The sequence below is a fragment of the Kogia breviceps genome, chromosome 13, assembly GCF_026419965.1.
Source record: "Kogia breviceps isolate mKogBre1 chromosome 13, mKogBre1 haplotype 1, whole genome shotgun sequence".
In the NCBI taxonomy this organism is placed as follows: domain Eukaryota; kingdom Metazoa; phylum Chordata; class Mammalia; order Artiodactyla; family Physeteridae; genus Kogia; species Kogia breviceps.
In genome coordinates, this window is record NC_081322.1 from 76714211 (window position 1) to 76737122 (window position 22912).

The following is a 22912-nucleotide window of genomic DNA, read 5'->3' on the forward strand; positions in this document are numbered from 1 at the left end:
ATGCTTAGCAACTGTAGTGATGAAACAGCCTGAGTCTGGTGGTTACCAAAGTTGACTAAGTAAATGCAGTTTCCATGGTGAGTGTTTATTGGTAAGAAATCCTTTTGTTAGCAGGAATAATTGGAGAGGAAAGGGCGTGGATTGTAGTCAATGCTGTTGCACATTAGAATCTGATTTTTTTGGTTGTTTTTTAATTATTTTAATTTAGTGTTACTAATATATTTTAGAGAAGATGTATATATTTGGCATTCCTTTTCATTAATCATATTGAACATAAAATCAATTATTTTAATTTAAAAAATATTTGATACCAACTGAGGTTGTGATTTTTAATTTCTTTAAATAACTTTTTCAGATTATACAAGTGATACACTTATTGAGGAAAAGTGATATTTACAGATAAATATCAAAAGAAAAATCATCCATTCTCCTATCTGGTAAAACCAGTGTCAGTAGTTTATTCTATATCCTTTCAATCTTTTTCTCATGTGGATAATAAACAAGTAGTATTTTAAATTCAAAATTGGGATCATATTGTAGCTATGTTTTAGAAACCACCCATATTACTCAGCTGTATATTATGACCATTTTCTACACACTTAAGGATTTGAAAGGGTGTGACATATAATAGTTTTATTTATTTTATTTATTTATTTTTTGCGGTATGCAGGCCTCTCACTGTTGTGGCCTCTCCTGTTGCGGAGCACAGGCTCCGACGCGCAGGCCTAGCGGCCATGGCTCACGGGCTTAGTTGCTCTGCGGCATGTGGGATCTTCCCGGACCGGGGCACGAACCCGTGTCTCCTGCATCGGCAGGCGGATTCTTAACCACTGCGCCACCAGGGAAGCCCCAATAGTTTTATATTGTATTTTCTAGACGGATTTATTCACTCAGATCTCTATTGTTAGACACTGAATTCTCTTCCTCTTCTTTTTTTCCTCTGAGAAAATGTTTAGTGTACTTTATGGATGGTTTACTTTCTCAGAGTGCTATTGTAAGTTATTTGGATTTCTCCTCTTCTTCCCCCTCCTTTTTCTTTAAGAAATGTTATTTAGCCTAAGCCTCCCTCTCAAGTGCACAGAGATGTTTTTGGAACCGAGCGTTCTCAGTGCAGATGGAGCCTGTGTATGTAGCTATCATTGTTTCCTAACTGCCTTGAGACTGATATTTCCACACGAACAGGAAGGAAGCTGGAGCATAGATTATGATTTAATCTGAATTAAAAATAGAGGTTTTTTAGTCTTTGGCAAAGTCAGTGATATATATTTCATCATCTAAGACCTGGCATTAGTAGAATAGAGAAGAAAATTGCTATTTTGTGGTTACTGCTTGTCCTGTGATCCCAGCTAGGGATGCGCCATGCAGATGTGGCAGCCAGTGACTTGGTGTTGATTTCAGTATAGGAGCTGCATCCCCACCGTTGGATGGCCCGGGAAAGTCATTTAGTCCAGCTGCCTCACTTATGCGTGAGGAAACCAGAGGCTCAAAGATTGCAATACAGACCTCCATGGTACAGAGCCAGGGCAGAAATGCAAATCCTCTGAAGGAGAAACTGTTATGTCACAACTTGATTTCTGGCTGGTCCTCCGAGCTCTTTCTGCACACACAGGTGGGCACATACTCATTCCTTCCCCCACACACGCTACTGGCACATGGGTATCATGCACTTTATACAAGTAGCTTATGTTTAGTGCTTCATTTCCTAATCTCTAAGCTCTTTTTCTGCCCTCTTGTATGAATCTATAGCCAAGTCTAATGGACTAGAAATCAGAAACCATAGTCTCTGATTCACTGTTCAGGTTTGAGCATGATGTTACCTAACTCTCTATCTTTTTTTCCCACCTATAAAGTGTTCTAAAGGTAATGACACGTGTGAATGAACCGCGAGGCTTTGTGTGAGGGGGAAGGGGTGTGTGTTTTGTTTTGTTTTTTAAGGATAATTTTGACAGAGAGTTAAAGCACTGGCGTATCATGGTGAGGCGGATCTGTTACAACAGAGGCTGTTCTGGTTATCTCTTGTTGCATTACAAATCACTTCAGAACCTAGTGGTTTGGAACAACAACAATCATTTCTAATCTCTCAAGGTTTCTGTGAGTCGGGAGTTCAGGAAAGGCTCTTCGAGGTGGGTCTGGCTCAGAGTGTCCCAGTGCTGCAGTCAGACATGACGGGGCTGGGGTCGTCTCAGAGGCTGCTCTCTCACACGTCTGGTGCCTGAGCTGGAATCTCTCAGACAGCAGGGGCCAGATCAGCCAGTTTCCCTCCAGCTTCTCTCTGCATATCAATGGGGTCTCACCACACGGTTTCTCCACAGCACATCAGCTTCAGGATAACCAGACTTTTTAACGGGGTGGCTCAGGGCACATCCCGACCCAGTTATTGCAAGGCCCCTCTGTCTTCGTGCTGTGCCATACTGTAGGGCACTGGTGTCATGTTCATGGCTCAGGCAAAGATCCCTGCCACATCTGGGTCCCCGTGGGAAGGGGGAAGAATGTGGAGGACCAGTGTCTGATGCTTGAAAAGTGGACCTCCGGAGGGACATATATCTCTTCCACAGGTGACAACTTGACCACATGGCCACATCTAATGACAGGAGGCTGGGAAGTGTGCTCAGCTGAAACTCTGTTCACTAAAGAAGGAGGAGTGGGTTTTGGTGGACAACTACCCACCCCCCTGAAAGTGATAGCAGCCCACAGAGTAGCTTTAACCCCACCCCATAATCTCCTTCACCTCCCACACCAAATCACCTCCAAAAAGCAGCAAAAGTTAAAAAAAAAGCTGTATTTACATGAAGAGCCTTAAGGGAATTCCCTTAGGTCCTCTTTTAACCAAACTGACATGCCTGTGACCTCAACAGACATTCTGGAGTCACCACTGTAGCTAAGGCAATTTAGCTAATATATTAACTGCATTAATTAGGGCTATCTAACTCAATCCCTACTCAACTGCAGGAGCCATTGTACCTCTTAGTTTTCACTGACTGGATAGGAACCAGTTAGTAAATTATCTGAATATTTAGTATCAGACTTTACAGCCCAAAGAAATCTTTGATTCTCTTTCAACCCCTCACTTCTTGTTTGAACAAAAGCATTTTTGCAAAGCAGCTTTTCCTATCCTTGATCTTCTTGTCCAAATTTTTGCTTTACTGACTCTTCAATGGTAACAAGGCTTTTAAAAATTATTTATTTTGGAAAATTTTTTAATTTACAGAAAATTTGCCAAGATAGTTAAGTGTTTCCGTACACCCTTCATCCAGCTTCCCCCAGTGTTAACATCTTGCATGACCAGAGTACACTGGTCAGGACTAAGAAATTAACATGGTAAGAAGACTTTCTTACTTCTTCATTACCAAACAGCTACAAATAAAAATGAAAATCATGTCCCTTGCATTGAACACTCTGAGCGAACACATGTGTAATCGTAGCCTTGGACGTACCATTGATACAAGAATCATGTTGGTATTTTAGAAAACCAAGAGGTTGATATCTGGTAGCTTTTATCTACTGAGCCCTTCACTATTAACTCAGAGATGTGTAGAGGAGAATTCCTCAAATAGTCGGTGTTGTCTTTGAAATATATAAGTGAATATCTTTATAACTTTGACTCAAAAGTTTGTTTGTCTGTTTTGTGAATCATCAAGTCAGTTTACAACTTGGAGGCTCTACCAAAGACTGGCTCTATATTAAATGAACTTTGCTGGCTGATAGAATAACTTCTTGCTTATACTTTAGTCCCTCTGTTTCCTCCTCTTCACAGAGAGTGTAATAAGGAACTACATAATTTTAGTTATTCACTGGTCCTGAGCTCTATACATTCTCTTGATGTCCATGACTGTCCTGCCAAGGAACTCCAATTAGGTATTTGAAGTCTAGAATAGCAATGAGCAGAATTTGGAAATCCTGATCACTCCTCCTCCCAGCTGTGCGTATAGTTTTTTTTAAAAATTAATTAATTTATTTATTTTTGGCTGCGCTGGGTCTTTGTTGCTACGCGCGGGCTTTCTCTAGTTGCAGCGAGTGGGGGCTACTCTTCGTTGCGGCGCACGGGCTTCTCGTGCTGCGGAGCACGGGCTCTAGGCACACGGACTTCAGTTGTGGCACATGGGCTCAGTAGTTGTGGCTCTTGGGCTCTAGAGCACAGGCTCAGTAGTTGTAACGTATGGACTTAGTTGCTCTGCAGCATGTGGGATCTTCCCAGACCAGGGCTCGAACCCGTGTGCTCTGCATTGGCAGGCGGGTTCTTAACTACTGCGCCACCAGGGAAGTCCCGTGCATATAGTTTTGCCTTGCATTGTAAAGCTCTCCTTGGGGGTTGTGACAGGGTGTGGTTGGCTGTGGCCCCATCACTCTCCCCTTCGACTTGTAAACATGGTCAGAGAAGCATGGACTTTTCCTGCCAGTGAAAAAGTTCTGCTTCACCCCTAAATCAGCCTCAGAGGCAAGTTAGAGCCAAGAAGTGCTACTTTGGATTCTGACAGTGACATTCCAAAGGAGGGCAATTAAAATAATGGACGTTGGAAGAGCAAACATAGAAAAGCTACGGAATTCAAGCTCTTTTGCCTAGAAAAAAATTAGAAAGGCTTGTCATGAAGTAAGATGTGTGAAAATTTTCTACATGGGAGCCATACAGCCATATTGTTCTTTTTATTGAGAATGGGACAAGAAGGAATGTTTTTCTTTTGATGGCTTTTAAGCTACAGTACGCCTAGTTGTAAGAATCAAGGCCCCTGTACACGTGCTTCCGCCACCATCACCTCCAGGTTTACCAAGGGTCAGAAGGACCAAGACCCTCAAGGCGGGAAAATCCGCTTACTTTAGGGTATTCATGGTCAAAAGATCCACTAACATGGGCCATCAGCGATGACTGGCAAGTTCTCGGAAGTTGCCATATTATTAGTCCTGTGTTTGAGGTCTGGTAAGAAAAAGAGAGAGCTTTTGAGAAGGAGAGCAAAGCAAAGCAGCAAGTTACCCAAATGTTAACACGATCACCAACATCTTTCACTCAAGGTGAGGATAAAGCTTTCTTTTTTAAAAAAAATTCATTCATTCATTTATTTATTTTTGGCTGCGTTGGGTCTTCATTGCTGTGCATGGGCCTTCTCCAGTTGTGGCCAGCGGGGGCTACTCTTCATTGCGGTGCACGGGCTTCTCATCGCAGTGGCTTCTCTTGTTGTGGAGCACAGGCGCTAGGCATGGAGGCTCTAGCACAGCTGTGGCACGAGGGCTCAGTAGTTGTGGCTCGCAGGCTCTAGAGTGCAGGCTCAGTAGTTGTGGCGCATGGACTTAGTTGCTCTGCAGCATGTGGGATCTTCTCAGACCAGGGCTCGAACATGTGTCCCCTGAATTGGCAGGTGGATTCTCAACCACTGAGCCACCAGGAGAGTCCCGGATAAAGCTTTCTTGCTCTACAATTTCCTTTCTCATGTTTCAGTTTATCATGGGAAACCAGCTACCCCAATATCCAGTACACAGCCCTTGTCTCCCAATTCTATTTTCGCTAACTCATAACAATATTGTATATTAATGAATGGAGTAAAAAAAGATAAACTTCAAATTGTATTCACCTCTTCATTCACTATTATTGGAATAAAGATTGATAAGGAAGTAAGTTTAAATCTTACAGAATAATATAATTATCTAGAAGATTTTTAGATCAGCATTGTCCAACTGAATTACAATGCAAGACATGTATATATTTTGTAATTTTCTAGTAGCCACATTTTAAAAAGTAAGATGAAATCAGTGAAAATAATTTTAAGAAGATCTTTTATTTAACCCACTATTCCAAAGTATGATTTCAACATATAATTAAGATAAAAACTATTAGTGAAGTATTTTACACTTATTTGTTTCATGCCACATCTTTGAAAGCTGCCGTATATTTTACACTTAGAGCACATCTCAGTTTGGATGAGTTGCATTTCAAGTGCTCAGTAGTCACATATGGCTACTGGCTACTGTGTTGAACAGTGCAGCTCTAGAGATAAATATTAATAATTGATGAATTGTATTAGGAAGAATAAGCCAGAGTGGAAACCTTAAATTATTTTGAAGGAGGTGAGAACAAGACTAGACAGTTTTTATGAGGTACATTTCCTTATGTGAGAAAACTATAATTATCTATATAATCAACATAAAAAATGTTATCCATTAACAAATGCAGTCCCCTATTATATGCCATTATATGACCTAGCTTAAAATTTTTCATTTCTGTCATTGGCAGTTTTGGAAAGTATTTAATTTGGGGCAGAAAGCTTGGCTAAATACTAGAGATACCAAATATCTCAAATATTCTATTTTATTCTATTCAGTTGGCACTCTGAATGGGCTGGTCCAGTGGCCTAGAGCACAAGGCCTGGTATTGGAACATATGAAGCCTTCCTTGGAACGGGGTCCAACTGATGCTGGTATATGCGATTCATCCATGAAGGGATCCCTGTTGACCCGAGTATCATATCCCACTCTCTCCAGCCTTTGAAAGTATAAAAGGCACTATCAACCCTAGCAGCCCAACATGGACTCCTCTAAAACATCTGGCAATTTTTTTGTTCCTCTTTAATCCCTTGGTCCCAATATTGCCTGGCTAACTTGGAGTGAAAGTAAGTAAAGAAATGAGTCTCTCTGTTGCGTTCATTTTTCACCATCCTGATAATGAATATTTGCCAAGAGTGATGTTACTGTCAAACATGGTTTTCTCTACGGGAGAGAAGGTTGATTCTCATCTGGTCGGAAAATCAGAAGTTGTCCTGGAGACCAGTGTATCCAAATCTATGGGGAATAGATGATCTAGACCTTTCCAGATGCTCTTTCATATAGAGTAGTACATCCCACTTGTGTTTGGTCCTAATTCATAGCCTCATTGGCCCATTGGGACCTTAAAGAACCCTTATATAATTCCAAGTTAGTGCCCATTCCTGAAAGTGACATCAACCTCATGGTTATGGTTGTGATGGATGCCACTGTGTGTCTGCTCCTAATCTGAACTGCCCAGGACTTTCTTAACACCAATCCCAAACATGGGTAAGCATCCTTTGCTGCAAACATACCTAAATGCCTGGCTGCTTCTTGGATCCTTCCAACACTCAAGTTGGATCTGGATTTTCAGCACAAGTGCATTTTAGCTACTATAACCAATCCATGTTTTATAGGCCATAAAGCTGTTACAGAGCAAGCAGAAAGAATATTGCAAACACTTTAAAAATTGGGGGCAAATATACCATGGGGTAGTGGTTATGCTGGTAATTTACTGATTTTCTGCACATTTCTTACCATTCCTTCTTGTTGACCCATTAGTTCCCTTATTTGATATTCATAATTTTAATAATTGCAGTATAGTCTTGCACAAATATTTACCATGAATATAAACTATCTAGAAAAAGTCTGGATGTTGAAGGATATAGACTTGATGGGTTCTTTTTAATTTTAGAAATATTGGTACCAGCTGTTTGATGATCTTTATTATCGAGACAAACCAAATTCATGTTCCTTTTGAAAAGACGATCATTAGTCTATATTCTTGTTATTGTATTTGTCTGATTATAACCTTCCATACCTAAGTTTCACTCTCTTATTTTTCTAACAAGACCTATAAACATGGATTTTGGCGGATTTTGAAATGAAACAAATTTCTTCGCTAATCACTCTCTTTATTGCGAGGCATTTTGTTTCTGTAAACCTGGGGTAGCATTGCTAGGGGGATACAGTGTGGATCCTGCCTTTCAAATGAAGAAGATTGGAACTTTGTGTGTTTCACCAAAATAGCTTCTGCAAGCTTAAAGTCCATGAAAGGTCTTTTTTGGACCCAAGATTTAAATGCTGTTATTTAATTGCATGGTCACACTGTCATGTTATTGAACTCTACGTGCAGAACGTGTAGTTCATCAAATATACTCTGTAACAGCGTAACTCCATGTATACCCCAAATGGAACGCCAGCTTTCAAGAAGAGATCTAGAGAAATGTTCTGATGGGATGGTTAAGTTATAACCGGGATGTGAGTCTCAATATTTTGGGTTTTCTTACCCAGTATTAGAAAATTATTGCCCATGTGACACTTTCTTTAATGCTGTGTACAAGTAAAGTGTAAAATTGTCAGCGTCGTTAAGTCAAGTAGTGGTACTTCCAGGTTGGTAGCTTAAAATTTTGTGGAATTATAGTGGAATACTTAAAATCTAAAACAGTGCTTCTCAAAATACCATAAGAATCACATAAGATGGGTTTTAAATACATAAGCATCACCTGTGGTGCTTGTTAAAGCTCTAGATTCCTTGTGCCCTGAGCCCTGAGCCTTGATTTAGGAAATCTGGACTAATCTGCTCTATTGGTCATCCCAGGTGCTCACACTTTGAGGCCGTGGACGCAGTGCTTCTCAAGCTTTAAAGTGTGTGCACATGGCATTGGCGTCTTGGTAGAACGCAGACTGAGGTTCAGTAGGTCCAAGGTCGTGCCGGAGGCTCTGATTCTGGTGCATTTCCAGATGATGCTTTAGAAACTCCAACTTTGCAACTCAGCGTCCCGTGGGTATGTTTACATTTCCATCTATACCTAACTTGCTACCTTTTTGCTTTTGACCACATAGATTGAGCTAGGTTTTAACCGCCTTTAAACTTTCTGTTTGATATAATTTTAAAACACTTGCCTACCTTGCTTATCTTGTCCTTTTTCTTATTTATTTATTTTTTTTTCATGTGTATAGATGTGCACCCGTTGCGTCTTGAAGTGCCATCAGCTGTAACACAAGCTCCAGATCGCAAAACCACACCCAGGCCCTCCCGCCGCTCCCAAGAACTGAAAGCCATGGAGCTTTCCGACAGCGACCGCCCGGTCAGCTTTGGCTCCACGTCGTCCTCAGCCTCCTCCCGGGACAGCCATGGTTCCTTTGGCAGCAGAATGACCTTAGTTTCAAACAGCCACTTGGGCTTGTTTCCCCAGGATAAGGAAGCAGGGGCCATAAAGCTGGAGCTGATGCCAGCCAGGCCGTTTTCCAGCAGTGAGCTGCCGAGGGACGGTGCAGCCGGGCAACAGAACACGGACCAGGGCAGTGAGAAGCAGCCCTGGGCTCAGCACAGCGTGGAAACCAACGCGGCGACCAAAACGGGGGCAGAGTCAGCCACCAGCCCCAAGCTGCTCTACGTGGACAGAGTTGTGCAGGAGATTCTGGAGACCGAAAGGACTTACGTGCAAGATTTAAAAAGCATCGTAGAGGTAAGGCAAATTGCTGGCTTTTGAAGTTTGTCCTGCAGCATCAACCTGTTCGCAAAATAAAGAGCAAAGCCAGGTGTCTTCTAAGATGCAAGAGTGGTGTGAATGTTTAAACAGATCATAACTTGAGAAACCCTAGGGCCATCCTCTCTGTGTTAAGATCCTCTTAATATTTGCTTTCACAAATTGATTACCTGCTAGGAGTACGAATGATGATACCAGTGCATACACCGGTGTGTTGTGTTAGTGAATCCTACCCCAAAGGTCTGAGAGTCTGTGGCAGAGAGTGGAGAGCAGAGGATGGAGGCTTCCTGACTTGCAGATGCCAGGTGTGTACTGACTGAGCCCATCAGGCTATCTTCGCCTTACTCACAATTGTCTCCAGGTGTCCGGAGCTTCCAAAACTATAGATGCCTGTGTCTCACCTCCAGAGACAGATTTCCCGGACCTGGGGTGTGGTCTGCGGGTAGGAGGAAATTATGGAAGATGCCCCGGTGATTCTTCTGTGCAACCAAGCCTGGGAATTACCGTTTGATGGTGTTTTCTGTATTGGTTAGTATTTGACGGAAGGTGGTGAAAGATAGAGAAAAACCCTGGGCTTGGTCTTAGGTGTTTACTTTTCTTTTATGGTAAGCAAGTTTGCATAAATTCTTTGACCCCCTGCAAATTGAACTCAGCTCAGGTACCAGATCGCAGACTCTGGAAATTCAATTATTAATTTGTTGTTGTTGTTTTCCCTGTATCCTTCCTTTTTTTTTTTTTTTAATTTTTATTTTATGTGGGAGTATAGTTGATTTATTCAACAATGAATTTGACTTTGATTTAGAGTTAGGTTTTCAAGGATAAAGTAAGAATTACCAGAGCCACTCAGATATTACTTCATTCTCAATTAATGATTTAAAATATTAGTATTAATAGTTCAAAGGCAAATTGATATTATTATAAAGCTACACTCCCTTCGCTGCCTAGTACTATCCCAGATTCTTTCATGCGTTAGTGCCTTCTTCCTGTTTTTAGACTTTTAATCTAAAATGTGTTTCAGAATAAAGTGGTGGAACGTTTGCTGATGAGGACATTCTCCACCAAATACATACATTCTTATAGCTTTAGGGGAAAAACAAATTCTCAGGCACAGTTGTGTGTTGAGTTCCACAAGCGATCGAACCAGACACTACTAAAAATAGTTATGACATAACTTCCCAGTAAAAATAGAAAAATCGACTGATGCTCAACCACAGCAATATGTGATACCAAATGTCGAATAAACCAGGCCAATTGTTTCTTTAATTTCATCAATGATGTCATTTGTACTTGAGAAGAAATACCTGTGAAACTGCCAAAAGTTTTGGGACCTCTGAGGAAATTTGTGGTTGTCAAAGCTTTCTTTGGAATGTCCTTTTTTCTTTCTTTCTTGGAAACGTCACCACTTCATCAAAACTCACTGTACTGACAGAGAAACCTTCAGTGACTAAGCCGGGAGTCTGTGAACACTCTTTTTTTTTTTTTCTGAGGCTGATTGACAAACCTTAGGTGAGAAGAAATAAGATGTATATGAAAGAAAACAGATCAAGACAGAATTTTTTTTCTAAGAAAGTTTCAGCAGAAATTTTATTCCAAGCTCTCCAAATGTTCTTGCCTTTTTGCCTTTATCAGTGCATTAGCCATGTTTTACACTCGGGGTTAGTGGACTTTTTCTATAAAGGGCCAGATAGTAAATATTTTAGGCTTTCGGGGCCCTAAGCTGTCAGTCCTAACTGCTCATCCCTGCCACTGTAGCCCAGCAGTAGCCCCAGACACTATGTCAATGAAGGGGCATGGAAGTTCCAGGAAAACTTTAGGGCTGGGCTGGACCCAAGGGCCCTGGTCCGCCAAGCCCTGTATTAGACTATGAATTTGTGCCTGCATTTCATCAACTGTAAAATGAGACTAATAATACCTGCCCTATAGGGTTGTTATTATGAGAACTCAATTTGATAATACATGAAAAGCTCACACAACAGCATCTGCAACGTGGTAAGCAATTAGTAAGTGGAAACTATCATCATCACCGGCCTCTTCTGAATTTGCTGGTTGAGAGTGAACAAACCACTCTCGACTGGCCCAGTTACAGATGTCTTTTTTTTTTTTTTTTTTTGCGGTACGCGGGTCTCTCACCGTTGTGGCCTCTCCCGTTGCGGAGCACAGGCTCCGGACGCCCAGGCGCAGCGGCCACGGCTCACGGGCCCAGCCGCTCCGCGGCGTGTGGGATCTTCCCGGACCGGGACACGAACCCGCGTCCCCCGCATCGGCAGGCGGACTCTCAACCACTGCGCCACCAGGGAAGCCCAATAGCTGTCTTACCTGAAGTCTTTCACAAAAATAAACAGATGAGTAGTTCACTACAGCAGAAATTTAATTAGGAAAAAGTAGTTTAAAACGGGTGATTCCAACATTATTATTTTGAAGGCAATTGGATTATTTCTGAGGAACACACAGAAAACCTGAGGTGACACGTAAGAGGGAGAGGAGAGATGGAGAAGGTTGTTGGAGGAAGGGTGGTTGGGAGACATGTCCCAAATGTAGGAGGAGGCACCGGGTAGGAAGAAGTAGGTGCTGCTTTGCTCCCAAGTCACCAGGATGCTTCAAGTCACATCCCCTCCCCACCTAGAAAAGTGCAGAGTCTCTTCAGATCAGGGTTGGTCACTGCAGCCTCTTCTTGACACACTTTTGTGTGTGACCACCTCTGTTTCTCAAGATCACAATTTTCACAAAATTGTGAAATTTTGTTTTATCTAGTTCTTTCCTTTATGGAGAGTAACCAATTATTTTCCAGTTTGCAGCAACCTTACCCAATAAAGACTGTTATGAGGGGTATTGTTTGAAAATACAAAGCATCAACTCCTTTAAAAATCCATTTTTCTTGATCCATTTCTAACCTGTTTTTCTAATTCTGTAGCTGAGTTCTCTAACATCCTGAATTTTTCAAATTCAGAATTTTCCGTTGGGAAAAGGGCCACTTAGTAACGACCTACCATAATAAGCTCTCACCACACAAAGAGAGTTTGTTGGTTGACTTTCTAAGCAAGAAGTATTTCTGGAAAAAAACATCTAATCATTTATAGAGATAACTGGGAAGTCATTTTTCACTTATGCAGTAGCACAATTTCGGACTGTCCACACTCTCTACTTTATTGACTTCCCACTAACTAATATCCTTCAATAATCAGTCTCGGTTTAATTAATTTTCCTGTAAGCGGTACCTTTTATCTGTAGTATATCCTATCCATACAAAATCCTCACCACTCAGGTTTAGTTCTTAGAATTTATAAAAAGAAACATTTTTGTGAAAGGTCATTGCTATATACACTGATTTAGAAGATGTTAATACCGTGTGCTTTGATAGCTCAACATGGTACCAAATAACATCAGAGTCGCTTATTTCTGAGAAGAGATCCTGCTGACATTATCTGGGCAATAGGATCCCCAGATGTTGGTTACAAGGCAAAGGAGGATGTATGTCTTTCTTTCGCTACGTAGAGACATTGTATTAAAATAATCCCAAATACACTGGGGTTTTTTTCTTCCCCATGCCATTTGGGAATTCAAAAATGAATTCCTAATGCTTTTTGAAAATTTAACTGAGAAATGTTATTGTTCTTATTGCTACTGGTCTTTATCCCTTGCATCCTCCTCAGACCCTTTTCTCTGTCCCCCCCATCCCCTCCCCATGGCTACTCTATCCTCTGCTCCTTTGCCTGACATCCTAGTGATTTGCTTTTGCACACTTGACATATGAGAGAGAGAGAGAGAGGTGAGGTCTTGACTGTCACCCATACTGAAAGAAACAATAGAGCTGTTATTTCCATTTCTATATATGGCTCCTAATAGCATTCACAGATAAAATGAGATAATAAGTATGAAAGCCAGTTTGAAAAGTTAAAAGTAAAATCACCAATGATACAGTTTGTGGAGAGGGAGAAATTCATAGCTGGAAAGTAGGAAATAAGGGTTTCTTTCATGTTTAATGGGACGTTAGATTGACTGAGCAGAGACTCTCATGCGTAGAGGGGGTTTCTTTAATCTTTCTAAATGATCTATAAAAGAGCCTTTGACAGTCTCATAAACTTGGCCCCAGATATAGTTCATGGCCTGTTTTAACCTTTTTAGGAAAGTTTTTAAATAATTCATAGCATCATGTAATACTGTGTAATTAGAAGTTACATCCCTACTACAAAATGGCATCTTTGAAGTATAAGAAATACTAAATTAAACCATCTTTTGGGATGCTGAGGATGTGTATTTAGTGAGGAAAAAGTGGGTAAAATATTAAAAGTAACATGTGAGTTTATTTTTTTTTCTATCATATTCCAGAAAGCCAAAATCCTTTTCCAAGCACCTTTATCCTTATAGTGTGTTAAAAAGTTAAGAAGTGATTATTATAGCTTTACTGTGTAAAATTTATAAAGAGCCAAAGCCTTAAGCAATCCTTGTTGAAAGCATTCAGCGTTGATCAAAAGCTGTTGCTACACAGGGATTATACTGTTGATCTCCAACCCCCAGCTCTTGTATTTATTGGTCGACACGGACTCTTTGTTTATCGTGTGATAGTACAGACAGTGGCAGTGTAGGTGGATGAGAGAAGGATGCTTTTCACACACTTAGTGATATGAAGCACATTGAAAGCTATTCTGCCTGTTGCCATAGCTTAAAGAGGCTGCCCTTAGCACCGGAGGTATCCGTTAGTGGAAGGAGAACTCATGCTTGGGAAGCGAGCCTCTCCCAGATCTGTGCAGAGTGAATGAAGGAACCCAGTGATCAGGCCCAGGGCATTTGTGCAGTGACTCCACCCTTGACTCTGCCTGGAGACTTAGGTCTTAGGCTGGTGAGGTGACTAAGACTTGGATAAAATGGAATCTGAGTGGGCTTTTGTCCTGTGCCACCCCTCAAGGACAACACTGTCAAGCTTGGAGGTGGTTTCTCTTGAAGCCTGGTTTCCTGTGGATTCTGTTGGAGAGATAAGATGTTTTGGTGTGGAAAGGTCAGTTTATGTCTCTGCTGCTCTTTTCCCTTGGCCGTGAAAGGATGGCTTTACATGGGCATTCCCTGGACCAGCCATAACTGCTTAGAGTACTTGACAAGAGGAGAAAGGTTTTGAACCAAGGGAAAAGGCTGTTGAGATGTGGTGAACTGTCATAGATTTTATTGTCTTTCTATTTACAGATGTCCTCACTCACTACTTTCCCTCCAGTTTAAATAACATTTATTAAACTGGCACTTTTTATGAGGTTCATTTAGACTAAGATTTTTTGAATATTGAGGGAAGTATATGTTCAACGCTAGAGTGTAGGACTTGTCAGGGATTGTTTTTAATGAAGGGTTATTACGTGGGTGGGTTTAACAAAGAATTTACACTGTAGTACTTGGCATAAGGTAACGTACTTTTTCTTTTACATGGCATTTGAGCACTTTAGTTTGAATGGGTCTTATTTTTCCTTCCCCGGACTTTTATTACGGAGGGTGAATGAGATCTTTCCTAAAACCATTTAAGATCTATGGTAATTTGGAAGCAAACCTGTTAAGTAGTTTCATGCTTATGTAGAAGTTACTCCTCAAATAGCGCGTCTAACCACTGTACATGAGCCCCCCCAAACTTCACTTTGACTGTTTGTTTCCATGCCTCTTTGTTGTTGTTTCGTCCCCCTCCTTCCCTACCCCACCCCACTCTCATCTCTTGTCACCTTAACAGCGACAGAAACTTAGAAGGTGAGAACATAGTGATTTTGAGTGTTCATCTCTTCTACTCGTTGCAGCCTAATATGGGAGGGAGGGCAGGGATCTGGCCTTTTAAGTCTTTTGTCCATTTGGAATCTTATGATTAATTGCTAATGAACATCGAAAATAGGTCAAGGTGGGCAGCATTTAGTAAAAGCAAAGTGAGTTAAGGTTTGCAGAGTTGCTGTGCAAAAGTAGCTGTGGGTTGTTCACACAAGTTCGTGTATACTTAATGAATGATGTCAGTTTATCTCCTCCAAATCGTTCTGGCTAGATCTTGAGTCGAAACTTAGGAAAATTAGTCAAAATAACGATATTGGTCAGATTCTCCTGGGAGCACGGTAGACAGTGAGTATCACCAACGTGAAACCTTAAGCTTTGTGACCACAGCTGCCACCTCAGTGAATCCGAACATCTGTAAACATACTTCATAGCTACCACTTCTAAATTTTCTAGATATGTGCCTTAATAACAAAAACACCAAAAAACAACATTAACAGCAACTAATATTTGAGTACTTACTGTATTTCAGGCGCTGCATTAAGCACTTATAGCCTCACCCACAGCCCCATCTTGTGGGTACTATAATAATTTTCTTATTTTTAGCACAAGAATATTGCATGTACAAAGAGTAAAGGAACTTATCCAAGGTCTGTACATGGTTAGTGGTAGAACTGGAACTGGAACCCAAGTTTCACTCTAAAGCCCCTCTTTTACTATTACACTGTTATTGTAAATCTCCTCTTATTGTCTAGCAGAGGGCTCAGAGATGTTTGTCTTCTTCTTAAGCTCTCTAGGGCAGGGTGTTGCAACAGCAGCACAATAGACATTTGGGGCTGGATACTTCTTGGCTGTAGGGGATAGTCATGTGCATTGTAGGATGTTTAGCAGCAAACCGGGCCTCTACCCACTAGATACCAATAGAACCACCACCATCCCCACTCATGACAACCAAAATTGCCTCTAGACATTGCCAAATAGCCCCTGAGGGACAAAATTCCCTTGGTTGAGAACCACTGTTCCAAAAATTTGGAAGGCATAATGTATAAGAGTAGGCTAAGCCACAGTAACAAATAGGCCCCAAATTATTGACTTAATACAACAGAAGTTTCTCCTTTTACAATCATGTATGTGTGTGTTCAAGTTAATGGGAGTTGTGCTTCTCCATGCAGTCATTCAGGAACCAAGCTGATGAGGCTCTGGCTCCTTCAGCACGTGGCTCCAAAGGTTGTGCTGGGGTCTGTGCCATCTCAGCTAGAAGGGCAAGAGGACATGGAGACATGCATTGGGGAAGGGGTGGGGGGTTCTGGGACAAGCACAGAAATGGCTCACCCCATCTCTCATTCCACATCAAACTCTAAGTTTGGAGATATAGTCTAGCTGTGTGCCCAGAAAAAGTAGGAAACATTTTTGTGAGCAATTGCCAGTGTACACCATGCATTATATATATCTGAAACATTCTCATTGTAAAACCTACACCATGTATCCCACCATCACTAAAAGTAAAAATAAAACTACATGAAGAAGAAAGCTGGAAAGATTTTGATGATGCTTACTGCCAAGACTATAGTTACTCTCTCTACTAAATAACCCAATAGAATGTTTGAAATGGAATTCTTCATTTAGGACCTGGAACAGATTCAGACCAATGTACTTTCTCTTGTTCCTCCCCTCTTTCATGTCTCCATCACCACCACCCTCTTTTTCTCCCATGATTCCTAATGCCCTCTCCTCTTTTATTTTTGGAGTTTTTCCTATCCATATGACCTGTCAACAGGGCTCTTTGGAATTATTGAACATAATAGGTAGTATTTCACTTTAAAAAGAGGCCTTCTGGGTCTAGCATAGTTCAAAGGCAGGGATGATACTTCTCTTGCTAGTGTTCTGAAACCTCTTGAGTTGACTGGAGTCAATGAGGATAATGGACTAATGCCATCAAACCCTTAATAGAATGATGATGCTTGGAAGCTGCAAGTTTATCGCCACACTGATAAAGTTTATAAGAAAATGGAATGCCCTCCTTTTCAGTGCCCTGCCCTTCTCTTAGACTCATTTCTGTAGCTGTTCTGAGAAGCCAAAATGAGAATTATAGACACTTGAAGAAAAAGTAAGCAATGAAAAACCTAATTGTTGAAAGTGTTTTAACACATTCTTGGGCCTTGCACCCCCTAAATCAACTGACATCATTATGGATGGTTTTCCATAAGAAGTTGAAGTCAACTTGCATCTTTTCAGAGGTGAACTTGGAGAAAGCAAATTTACCATTGATAAATAGTAGTCTATTTATATTGTTAACCTTTACTTGGAGTACACTTTTCAAATTACTAAGAACTCTGTAGCAATAGCATAATGAACACCAGTTGGTGTAATAATTATGAATTTAGTGGGGTTCCTCATTGTCTCCTTAAGAAATACTAAACCTCAGGTAATGGAAAACTCACCTTTGCATTCCTGACAATCCTGACTTGTGACTTCTTTTTTTATTTTTTAAACTTGTTTTTTTGTGTGTGACTTGCTTCCTGAAGCTTGGGGCCAGAATCAATCGTTGAGGTCAGTCCAAAGATGTCCAGGCTTTGTAGGACATTTTTACCAGGTTGCAAGAGTTCGTGATCTGAGAAGAGATTATAGTTGCAGATTGTTTTTAGCTTCCATATCATATGTCTAAGACCCAAGAAAGAGAGAGTACAGATGATAGAGGTAAAGAGCTATATGAATTTCAAAGTGCCTATAATCAATTCCGCTATAATAAGACATATGTGCTCCTAAAAATTGCTCACTATGCAAAATCATATGAGGAAGAAATGGAAAAATGGGTTCCAAGCACAACACTCAAAAACATCATCAGTGACACAAAAAAAGAAAGATAGGAATCTAACAAAAATGGAGACAGTTTTATACATGTTAAATGGTTAAAGTATCATATTCTCTAGTAAATATGATACTTTACCTCAAAAAAAACCCCTGAAATTTCTTGTGGGAGCCAACTGATTCCCACAGCTGCCACCCTCTGTGAGAGGAAGAGAACAAAGAGGAGTGAGAGAAAAAGAGTGAGAAAAAAGAACAGTAAAGAAGAAAAAGAACAGAAGGAAAAATATAAGGTAGGCTAAGAGGAAGGAGAGAAAAATTGAAGAGAGCAGAAGGCATGTGCAGGGTTGCAGTGTGAGTTATTATGAAGTAGGTTTACCTAACATCGATGCAAAATTGATACACGTGCCGTGGATGGGTGCAGTTTTGAGGCACACAAGGTGGACTGAGGTAGCTGGTATGTATTTGAGGTGTGTGTGTGTGTGTATTTGCATTCCTCTGCTGCTCTTTGGAAGTGGCTGTGCTTTTCTGTGCTCACCTAGTGTTTATCGTGGATGCAATCCTGCCTAAGCAAAATTCAGAAATTTAAGTTCAAGTTACTCCCTAGTATAGTAATCATGTGGGAACACATTCATGTTTTCAAAGCAAATGTTAAAGCAGAATTGACTGTACTTATTCTCTGGAGTATTATGACTTGTTACAAATAGGTCTCACCCCTCCCCCATCCCCTTTGCTCAGACCAGAAGATTAAAGAACACTATACCTGTTGGCAAAAAACATGATCTTCCATTTATGTTAAGTAGGACTAATAAAGACAATGACAAATATTCCTAAAGCACTTTTTATTTCCTCCCTGTAAGAAAAAAATGATTTAAAAGAATTTCAAGCTCTCTCAGCAATTTGAGACTTTATTTACATTTGTGAAAACTAAAAAATAGATTTTTTTTTTTTACCCTAATCTGGGACCAACAAATATGATTACTTGAAAGTGGAGTTGTCAGAAATTTTTCTTTCGCTGAAAGGATTTTCACAATTTGGTCCAATACTCTTACACAAACTATAGCTCTTGCTGCCTATGAAACTCATTACACCAAGGAGATGTAAGGGGTAAATATTAGTGTCTTTTTGATGATAAAATTAGAATATTTTCCACCTGCACTTGCAGATTCAGAGTTAGACAATGTATTAAAGGAAAGGATAGACTGACTTACAGACATAACTGAGTACATTGATTTCTTTTGCGAGATCAAGCATTAAGAAAAATACCTGCAACTAAAAAGTCCCTTCCCATTCTATTAAGCTTTTTTTTTTAAAGGCAACATTCTGATTTTTGATGAAAAGTCATTTCAAAAACTTCAGTTAACTCAGGTGATTGGGTAGCTATTATTACTGGTCTGCTAAAGAACTGCTAATATATTTCAAAGACTGCCTGTAGGCACAATTCTATTGAAGATTTGCTAAAACAGGTCATGTTCAGCTGGGGTAGAATTATCCTGCCTTTTGAGCGTGTGCCATCTTGAAGTTATACCCACTCAGTTATACTGAGTGGGTAGAAAATATAGAATTCAGGAAATTGTGTTCAAAACAAACCAACCTTCAGTTGGGAGTAGTTTCCCATGGCTGGAAATTTCTTCCAAAGAAAACATGTTGCTCACACCTGGTGAAACTAATCACATCAAAGAATCTACCCAGGTCATGTGACGAGCAAGCCTAGAGCAAGTTGGTGTGGAAGCAGCCCTGCTCTGTGACACCTAGAAAAGGAAGAGGTAGATTGGACTGATGTGGGACTTGTCAGCCTACATAGTTTAGTAGCCTGTTTTCTGATCATTCATGTTTTCAGTTTCTCCTCTGCCCACCAAGACTACTCTGCCACTTAAGCGGGATAGCATTGTTCAATACAGCAGCGCACATGGCATGTTTTATATCTTTTTAAAACTGGTAAAATATACATGACATTTATTATTTTAACCATTTTAAGTGTACAATTCAATGACATTAACTACATTGACACTGCTGTTCATTGAACTACATAACCATTACCACCTTCCATCTCCAGAAATATTCTGTTACCCCAAATTGAAACTGTGCACCCATTAGACACTAACTCTTCATTCCCTCTTTCCTCAGCCTCAGGCAATCCTTTTTTCATTTTAAAAAATTGTGGTAGAATACACATAACATAAAATTTACTGTCTTAACCATTTTTAAATGTACAGTTTAGAGGCATTAAGTATGTTCACAGTGTTGCACGACCGATCCCTAGAATTCTTTTCGTCTTGGAAAACTGAAACTCTGTACCTGTTAAACAGTAACTCCCCATCTTCCCCTCCCTCCTTCCAACTCCTGATAACCACCACTGTACTCTCTACTTCTATGAATCTGACTACTTTTGATACCTCACATAGGTGGAATCGTACAGTACTTGTTCTTTTGTGACTGTTTATTTCACTCAGCATAATGTCTTCAAGGTTCATCCATGTCGTAGCACATGTCAGAATTTTCTTCCTTCTTAAGGTTGAATAATATTCCATTGTATGTATATATCACATTTTGTTTCTCCAGTCATCTGTTGGTGGATGCTTAGATTGCTTCAAATAGCACAGAATTTTTGATTCAGTAGAATCACACAAAGTTTTAGAACTGGAAAATAACTCAGAGAAGTCTAGCTGACCATAGATTCTGAAAGGGTAAGATGTGTTGGTAAGTTTTCTATTCCTGGCAATCAGCACCGCTTTTGACACTTAATAGGCCATCAGTAAATATTTGCTGAATGAATTATCAAGTTCTACCCAATCATTTGTATAGGTGAGGAAATGGAGATCCAGAGAACTAAGTGATTTCTCCAACTGGATGCAAATCTTAGTTCTGTCACCTACTACCTTTGATCTTGAACAATTATTTAACTTCTGTAATCTTCAGTTTCTTCTTCTTAAAATGAAAGGTATTGCGTACCTCATAGGATGTTGTGAGGATTAACAGAGGTAATGCCTGTAAGATGCTTTGCCCGGCCCTGGCACAGCTGCAACTCTCAACAGCTAAAAGCTGTTCAAGTCCAGACCCTGAAGCTAAGTATTGGCAGTGCCAGGACTGTATCCATTTCATTTAGAAACAACTAGAAAAATACAAGAAGCATTTATTGAGTTTCCCTTACTTAGCAATTAAGGAGGTTTCTCATACATAGTTGTTAATGAAATTTTCTGGAAACACATTGCATTTAACTGCCCAGTTTTCTACATCTCAGCCATTGACTAGGATGAAATTGACACGGATACGTTTGAAGGACAGAGCTTGTCACTTCTACATCCAACCACCACGTAGTTTAGACAAAACCAGAGCAGTGGTATAGAGGGGAATTGGAAACAATTAGGGTCATTTCCTGAGCAACTTTTTGGGACTTGTCTAAACTGTGGCATTACCTTTTTTTCCCCTAGCATATATATAGGTAGCTTTTTGAGGATGAGAAATTGTCTCCTGCAAGACCAGAGAGTCTGGGCTAGCCCATTTGTAATAATTAACAGATAAATTGATACTCTAGGACCCCTTCTTGCCATCTCCTGTTCTGAAGTAGGAGCTGGCTCTAAAGTTCCAGGTCCTATTTGAAAGGAAGAAGGTAAAGAAGGTTACTGATAAATTGTATAAATTTACTTCATATTCAAAATTATCTAGAATGTTCTAGGTATTACTTTTGGCAAGAAAATCCACTAGAATAAAATTTCTCACTTCGAAGATAGGACAGAGTAAAGCAACATAAAGATCCCGTATGAGAACACACAGTTAACTGGTCATCAGCTGGGTTCATATCAAGGATAATAAGCCCTCCCAGACAGGTTCAAGGGGTTATTATTTGAGCAATTAAAAGCTGTCACCTAAGAAATCTGGTTAGGAAGAGCAGCTAAAAACAGGATTTTTCTAAAGCAGAGGCTGCACTTGAGTATCACCTGGGGAGCTTTTACAACTCCTGCCCCCTCAGGTGTAGCCTGGACTAATGAAATCTGAATCTCCCAGGGTGACACTTTTTCTTAAAACTCTCCATATTCCAATAAGCAATGAACATTGAGGTCCACTGTCCTAAAGGGATTTTTTTTCCCTTTGTTATAAAGCAAACAATAGACATTTAAAGGCAGCACGAATTACCCCACCCACCCCATCCCCGGTGATGAAATGGTGAAAATGAAGAAAAGCTAGAATCTGCAAGAACTGAATCCAAATCCTGACTCTGCCATTTCCCTTTGTGATCTTGGATAAGTTACTAAACTTTTCTAAGTTTCAGTGTTTTTACCTGTAAAATGGGAATAAGAGGATTGTTGTGAAAATAAGACTATCCATGCAAAATGCTAGCACTGTGCTAGGCATATAGTAAAGCACTCAAGTGAGAATGATTATTAATATTATCATTATTATTATTAACATACTTAGTATTATTTGGAAAGGCCAGTAACTTCTGGTACATTTCAAAGTATCATATTTGTTCTTGCTAATCTACGTTAAGGTATTATTTCAGAAAATTATCTTAACTTTGCAGTTTAAGAAGGATATATATTGTTTTGATTTTGTTAGTTTGTCTGATATACTTACATGTAGTTGGAATTTATTTCTAATATCGTACAGGGCTGCCAGGGATGCAATGGCAGAATGAAATTATTTCCAGAATTTTGACTTGAGCTGAGCTAAACTGAGATTGATTTAACGTGCAGAGCACTGGTCTGGGCTCCAGTCCCACGCTGACAGTGAGCTGTGTGCCATGGACAACCAACCGGGCTGACCTCAGCTTCATCCTCTGTAAAGGAGTCTAATTCAAGAAGCCAGAATCTAAGGATGGCTCGAGATCTCATCTCCTCCATCCTCAGCTCTCAAGAATGTAACTAGGATATAAGTGAGCCCTTTGAGCAGCCAAAGTAGATATTTCAAATGCCAAACGGTAAATCCTGTGTCTTTACCCAAAGAGAGGCCCCTTCACTAAGAGCCTATTTACTCTACATGTTTAAAATAAGCTTAGTTAGGGAATTCCCTGGCGACCCATCCAGTGGTTAGGACTCTGAGTTTTCAGTGCTGAGGGCCCAGTTCAATTCCTGGTGGGGGAACTAAGATCCCACAAGCCGCGCGGCACCGCCAAAAAATTAATTAATAAAATAAGTTTAATTATTTGGTTTCCTAGCCCA

General features: G+C 40.3%; 1 protein-coding gene across 7 annotated transcripts in view; it reads left to right on the forward strand.

The window, feature by feature from the left end:
• Positions 1 to 22912, forward strand: part of PLEKHG1 (pleckstrin homology and RhoGEF domain containing G1) — a 236102-nt gene that overhangs the window by 133812 nt on the left and 79378 nt on the right. For all 7 annotated transcript variants that reach the window (XM_067011011.1, XM_059083437.2, XM_067011014.1 and 4 more), the window contains one exon: positions 8692 to 9200. In XM_067011011.1, coding sequence (XP_066867112.1) covers positions 8793 to 9200 — 408 coding nt within the window. In that variant the 5' untranslated portion in view covers positions 8692 to 8792. The remainder of the gene's footprint in view (positions 1 to 8691; positions 9201 to 22912) is intronic.